At 46.4% G+C, this 6,754-nt stretch overlaps 2 protein-coding genes across 2 annotated transcripts in view; one reads left to right on the top strand and one right to left on the bottom strand.

Moving 5' to 3' along the window:
- Positions 1–251, top strand: part of ece2a (endothelin converting enzyme 2a) — a 44,315-nt gene extending 44,064 nt beyond the window's left edge. The window contains exon 3 of the mRNA XM_076981631.1: positions 1–251. This exon is cut by the window's left edge and continues 683 nt beyond it. The gene's annotated coding sequence lies outside the window, so the exon portion shown is untranslated.
- A 1,423-nt stretch (positions 252–1,674) lies between these two features.
- Positions 1,675–3,915, bottom strand: camk2n2a (calcium/calmodulin-dependent protein kinase II inhibitor 2a). Its single transcript, XM_076982051.1, has 2 exons — positions 3,580–3,915; positions 1,675–3,239 (listed from the first exon to the last, which is right to left on the bottom strand). The coding sequence occupies exons 1-2, from the start codon at positions 3,746–3,748 to the stop codon at positions 3,169–3,171; spliced, it is 240 nt and encodes a 79-aa protein (XP_076838166.1). The 5' UTR covers positions 3,749–3,915; the 3' UTR covers positions 1,675–3,168.
- Between the last annotated feature and the right edge of the window lie 2,839 nt (positions 3,916–6,754).

Here is a 6,754-nt window from a genome sequence, read left to right as displayed (position 1 = left end):
AATTTGGCCACACCTGGAGGAGCAGAGATGACCACCACAGGTGTGAATTAAAGACCCATCACTTCACCTACAGCAGCACCACCAGGTCATCATGTTTACTAAATGATGCCAAAGGAATGTGCACCTTTTTGTTTTAGTTAAACGTATGTGAGCCTCTTTTTACATCTTCTTTTAACGTAATCTGCATTTTCTGATCAGTCTTTCTTCTGTTGAAGATTATGTGAAAACATTAAAATGCTTCTTGTTTTTCATTCTTCGTCACTCATTTGATGTCTGGGATCTCTCCCCTGACCAGTTATGAGGTCGCTTCAGTGGCAGGTCAGGTGACTGTCTAGTGCTGGTCAGGTGACCAGCAGGTTTGTTAGGTGATTTGACCAAGCCACCTGTGTGGCTCTGTGCATTCAGGGTGGAGACGGCATCTCCATGTGTGTGTGTGTGGAGGAAACCTGATATGAGTGATGGAGTGAGAATTACAGTGTGTTCCAACACCCGGGCATGCCCTGACTTGTAAGACAGCTGCCCCCGAATTCTAGTTTTGCGCTGTCCCTTGTTCACTGCTCCTGATTGAGCTCTTGCAGGTAATTAGTGAGGAGCACCAGCTCAGCACAGCAGGTCTGGGACGTGGAGCTGTGATGGAGCTGTTCTCTCCACTCTAACCTCTTTAAAGAAGCACTCGATTAAGCTTGGAGTAACGGGTACTGTTTCTGTCTCAGCCTGTGCCAGTACCAGACCACAGACACCTGAACCCATTACTATCTGTTTACAGTGAAATTGTTGCCAACACTAACGTCATTAGCGGCCAAACCGTTATGAGTTAGCATGATGTCACCGCAGCGCGGCGGTGTTAACTTTCACGCATTGTTAGCTGTGGTTGCAGGACTGGGTTGGAAAATCCCTCGTCTCACTGGTCCTCTCGCACTGGAAATGCACTCATGGGTCTTGCAGTTTGAGCTTTCAAAGAAAATGCATGAGGTCCCAGATCACAGGGACCTGGTGAGGCTTTTCTGAGAGGTGTGTGTGTGTGTGTGTGTGTGTGTGTGTGAGAGAGAGAGAGAGAGAGAGAGAGATGTGTGTGAGACACAGCATGCTCAGCTAATGTGTTCCTTCCGTTCCATCTCTCTCCTAATCCCTTGCTGACCTTTGAACTCTCACAGATCACCCTTTTCTACTGAAGACTTAATAACAATTACCTGCAGTATATTTACTATTAACAATTATTCCATGGCAAGTCGCAGGGATGGCAACCCAAAAGGGTCACAAACTGCAATCATGTGAAGGAGGGCTTGGTGAGGATCTGGCGAGTCTGGATGGGAACTACCGGGTGATTCACAGGTCTGGGTGTGACATGGGCTGGTGACAGGAGACGAGTCTTCTGGGACGTGAGATGTTGGTGTGAATCTGATTGCTCTCGATGCTCCTGCAGCTATGACTTCATTGTCTCTGGGAACGTTTGATGAGGTTGTGTCTCAGCATGTGTGCTGACGCGGGGCTTCCTTGTCCGACCCTCCAAAACTCCAGGTGCTTCCTGGCCGTGTCCTACACACACCTGAGCCAGGTGATCAGCACAAGTGACCTGCCATTATCTGCTTCAATAAGCCCCACGCAAGGCCTTTCCTGGACAAATGGGGCTGTCGTCCCAGGTAATAATTAACACATCCATCTCAAATGACCAAGTAATGTTTGTGGTTAATGTATTTTCCCCACCATTTATTAATTCACCAAGTACAGTGAAAATGGCATCATAATATACAATGAGTCATTCTCAGAATGTCATTACAATTTAGGGTTTTTTTTTGCTTCATTAAAGGACGATCCATTAAAAAAATAAGATGTCATGCATAACAAACCATAATCAATTTGTTTTAAAAGATACCAAATAAAAGAAAGTTTGATGACAAACATAAACAGTGCAGTTGTTTCAAATCGCCAATTTCTAACAAATTCATACGATTTTTCAGTAATAGAAATATAACAGAATGTTTGCAAAACAAATCCGAAACTCATTCTGTTAATCCCGTTATAGGAAAAGCAAAATAAAAAAAAATCATTCTCTCAGAAATTCTCTCAAATATTCATTCTCCTTTCTCAGAATACAAACGTTTTTTGCCGATGAATTGCAAGATGATAACCTACTATTTTAAATAACAAATATTTAGATACAAAAATACAAACATGACCTTGTTAAAAAAAAGAACCATGTAGTCAGCACTGCCAGCCGAGTGAACAGTCCATGCAGGATTGCAACATTACTCAAAAAGTGGAGAAAAAGCGTCAAATCAGATCGAATGACGATAAAAATCAACATGTGTTTGCAACGAACGAATTACGTGTGGTGAACGCAGCACGAGACGTTCTTCATTTTGGCTCGTTTTGACGTGAAACGATTGCGCAATTGTTGCGGCTCGTCGGTAGGCAAAACTACGTCATCACCGCGAAAACGTGCAAAACCATAAACGAATTAAACACGAACGAACTGCGTAAGATGCATGTTTTAAACTCGCCTGGCAAGGGCCATAATTATTATGAATTATAGTTTTAAAAGAAAATAATAAATATATGTGTATATACATTTATAATAACATTGCACCATCCGTGTTTCCTGTGTACATGTATGAAGTGGCGGGATTTGAAAGGTCTTGGTGTGTGTGTGTGTGTGTGTGTGTGTGTGTGTGTGTTATAAAACAGCTCTAGCAGCATCGTGAATGCGCTCTAGGGTTGATATGTTCTGCACGGCTTCGCGTCGCCGCACGTCGAGGTGTTTGTACAAGCGTGGCTACACGACACGGTGTTTTGGGTTTAGCTACTGTACAACTACAATAATGCGTCCTGCGCCCTCCGGTCGGTGCTTACAGCGCTTCTGGAAGAGGATGGTTGTGAAGTAATGACAAGTCTGTCCACCTTTATCTTCGACATCGGCAGAGGTTGTGAGAGCCACAGGAACCTTCTGCACTGCCGTGCTTATACTCGCCGTTCGTCTTGTGGAGTTGCCTGTAAAGCCCGACATGAATCTCGTCCTTCTGTCCGTCTGGATGTCCGTCTCTCCGCAGGTCTCTCCGCAGGTCCCCCCGTCGCCTCTGATCGTGCGTCGTAGCTCCTCGTCCTCCGGCACAGCCGACCACTGCTTCAAATCGGTGATAAAAATTAAATGTCTGCGAGGCATCGTGCTGTTTAAACGCCCGGCGGAGACTTGTCTGCCATTGCCTTCAGGACTTCATCTATCCGCTCGTCTTCTATCACCACTGTGGGGGGACACAGACAGGTTATTGTGGATTACATTCAAGTCGCCAAGTGTGTGAGAACTTAAACGTCCACAGCGCGTCCACAGTGTCCTGGGTCTCATTGACACACAATGTCTTCACCAAATCCGGTCTATTACTAACACTTCATCAAACACAAGAGCCACAGTTTGCGCAAAAAAGTAATTTTACAAACTTCACACAGAAATTAAAAGGTTTTCTTCCCTAAACGATGTCGGTATATTGACAGTGCGAGGTTGTCTCGCGTGTTCTGTATGAATCCAGAGTGCAGTACCGACCCGGACACGTTTGTCCACCCGCACGCCCGTGCGCTCGCGCTTACCTCGCTTGGCTCGCCCGATCTGCCCGAGTTTGGGGGGCCGCTTCGCCTGCGACGACACGAAAAACGAGCTGGTGTCCTGCAGTCCGCAGCTGAAGGACATTTGGCTGACGTCGCTGTCGCCGCCGTAGCCGCCCACCTTCCCCTCGCCGTACGGCAAAACCTCGGACATCTCCACGGACCTCGAGCTGCTGCAGACAGAACCAGCAACTCCGGCTGCACCGACACGACTTGGTGGCGCGCTCCACTGGATGCCCACGAAGTTGCGCGAGCAGAGAGAGAGAGAGACTGAGAGAGAGAGAGAGAGAGAGAGAGAGAGAGACTGAGAGAGAGAGAGAGAGAGAGAGAGAGAGAGACTGAGAGCGAGTCTGCAGCCTGCGCGGGGTTCCGGGAGCGCGCGAAGGAGAAACAGAGGCGGAGCTCTGTACGGAGACGGTGTGTGTGAGTGTGTGTGTGTGTGTGTGTGTACGGAGACTGTGTGTCTGTGTGTATCTGCCGTGGGATGTGGGAGATCCCGCGATCATAAAGGAAACCCATGCGGACCGGTGAAGTCATTCATCCGGGTTTAAAGTCCAAGCTTAAGTGTGTGTGTGTGTGTGTGTGCGTATAAGGGAGAGAGAGAAACAAATACAAAAAGTGCGACAGAGGAGTGAGTGCGCCCCCTTTAGGTAAAAGTGTAAAGTGCCGGCATGTTCGCGTCCACATACTGTAAATATTCGGTTTTCAGCGTACGAGAAGGCTAAATGCAGTGTAAATACTAGAGTAGCACAGCATTGTCCGTGACTCATAGTGATACTAATGACTCATGAAGGCGTTTCCTGTAAGATAATCGGGGCCGTGATGACATTTATTAGTCTTGTTTCGAGGGGGGGGGGGGGTTCTTAACCGCAGCTCGCGCGTATTCCAGGAAGCATCGCAGAAACGCCACTATAGATGACTGATGTGCCCTTTAGTTTTAGACATTTGTGGGACGTCGCTCGTTACCATATAACCCACCTGTTCGCCTGTTTCAGACAGCGCAATAAGAAAAGGTAAACGAAAAGACACACACTGCGTATTCCACCGTACCTGCCCTGGGGCTTTTCGCTTGACTTGGCAAAAGTGCACAAAAAATGTAATAAACGTTTCAGTACCACGGACAGCGGGCGCGTGGAGTTAGATCAGCTTTTAGGCATTTTTTAAAATTAATTTGTTCCTACATTTTTTTTCTCAAATACCGCTAAACACTAGTTGGTATTTATAAATTGGTCTGTATTGTTTAAGGTGTGTATGTTCCAAAGGGGTTGTGGTACACGCACACACTAGTGATCACTAGGGGGTGTGGTACCCTAGCCCTGCGCCCAGGGAACAGTTGGGGTTAAGTGCCTTGCTCAAGGACATTTCAGTCATGGCCTCAGGCCTGGGAATCAAACCCACGATCCACAAGGCCGGTTCCCTACCCACCAGACCATGACTGACCCAACTCATGTTCTAATCTCTGGTGCATTTCAGGTTTAACCCCCCCCCCCCACTTAATAATGTGTGAGACTCTTTGTGTGAATGCTGAAGTGTGCGTGGTGTTCTGAATGTTCTGAGAATGTATATTCGCTGAGTCAATCATCACTAACACTGACTCAGTATCAGCAGAAATATCTAAAGTCACAGGAATCAGAGAGAGAGAGAGAGGGGGGGGAGAGATAGAGAAAGAAAGAGATAGAGAGAGAGTCTGTGTGTGTGTGTGTCTTGGTCCGTATGTGGTGAAGTCTCCACGTCTCATGGTGTCCCATACTGGGTTATCCTATAGGCCCTGGAAGGCTCATCCCATAACAGTGTCCTCCAAGACACCTCAGAATGCAGGTGTGAAGATTTTCCTCTGAAAAGGAGACTTCCAGAATTATTCTGGGATGAGGGTACACAACACATTTAGACGTGCGTCATCTCCTTCACCTAGCTCCTGCTGAGAGACACAGACGGTTGTGTCTGGGCTATCTTGGAAACTGTCCCAAAAACTGTCCCCTAAAAATGTCTGATTTTGGAGAGTGGCTGTCTCTCCTTCAACAGGAAGGTACGGTAGTCGAACAAGCAAGATCTCACTGAGAGATACAAAATCAGTACGATCACCAATCTAACATGTGCGGACCTTCTGAACGGTACCAGAACATACAGTAGAGCTGATGAAAATATCATTTTACTGATTCTGCATTTGTTTCATCCTCATAGACAATTACATTTTCTTCCACCATTTTTGGCTAGCTATGTTTTTTTATTTAAATATTTAAAGAAAAATAAAAAGAATAAACTAGTAGATAAAGAGTCTGTCCAAAGCACAGATGGAATAGTCAATGTTCACAGATGGAAAATCAAACTGCCAGCTGTTTAAGGCACTGACCTTCCTACAGTCATCATCAGGTAAAAGACAAATAAACATTTATTTCTCATGATTAAATGGCCTCAGGGATAAACTGTGCTTCACTAAATGTGCTGACAGAGTAAGAAAACAGATGGATACAACACAGTGTGATTACGCACAACACAGTGTGATTACGTTTGATTATGTTTACATTATGAGAACAGGATAGATGAGCTGAATGAATAAAAACATTAATGCGCCAGTCGGGCTGACATGCTGAAATGTGACAGGTGTTATTGGACTGGAAGCCGTGTTTACGAATACGCTCTCACACACACACACAAACACTTGTTCAAGGTGGTGGACTACGTGATGACACATTTTCTCTGACTTCAAAAACATGCGGATCGATTTAGTTGCGCCCCCTACAGGCTCGTCGACGTACACCTGCACAGCTCCACTCCTCCTGCGCTTCAAACGGGCGAACAGGCCACGTTACCGTTCAATGACTCACATTTAGCACAGAAACTCACACGCTGTATCGTGTTGGCGTTCGTTTGTCATTTAACTTGTATGTGGTTAGGTGCACTTTCCGTCTGACACACACGTGTGGTTTGTCAATTACTAAAATATACTGTTTCTATAAACAGGTTAGTGGCGTCGAGGCACACGTGTCTTCCCGCTGTGAGCGACACCTCCGTGTACGCGGCGTCCACTAAACACAGCTGCTTATTTGCTGCCCTGCAAGCGTGTGATTGGCTGGAACGTCAGGTCAACGTGCCACTCCACCAGACTGACGTAGCTGCTACGGTGTCATCTAGTGTGGGTCAGACTTGCTTCTGTACGCCC

The sequence above is a fragment of the Brachyhypopomus gauderio genome, chromosome 19, assembly GCF_052324685.1.
Source record: "Brachyhypopomus gauderio isolate BG-103 chromosome 19, BGAUD_0.2, whole genome shotgun sequence".
Taxonomy (NCBI): Eukaryota; Metazoa; Chordata; class Actinopteri; order Gymnotiformes; family Hypopomidae; genus Brachyhypopomus; species Brachyhypopomus gauderio.
The sequence above is the reverse complement of the archived record's forward strand: the minus strand, read 5'-3'. Positions and strand labels throughout refer to the sequence as shown.

Coding starts and splice junctions, on each gene's coding strand:
- camk2n2a (XM_076982051.1), bottom strand. CDS start 3,748: ATGTCCGAGGTTTTGCCGTACGGCGAGGGGAAGGTGGGCGGCTACGGC. Junction 3,240..3,579: donor GATCGGGCGAGCCAAGCGAG/GTAAGCGCGAGC, acceptor GTCCCCCCACAG/TGGTGATAGAAGACGAGCGG.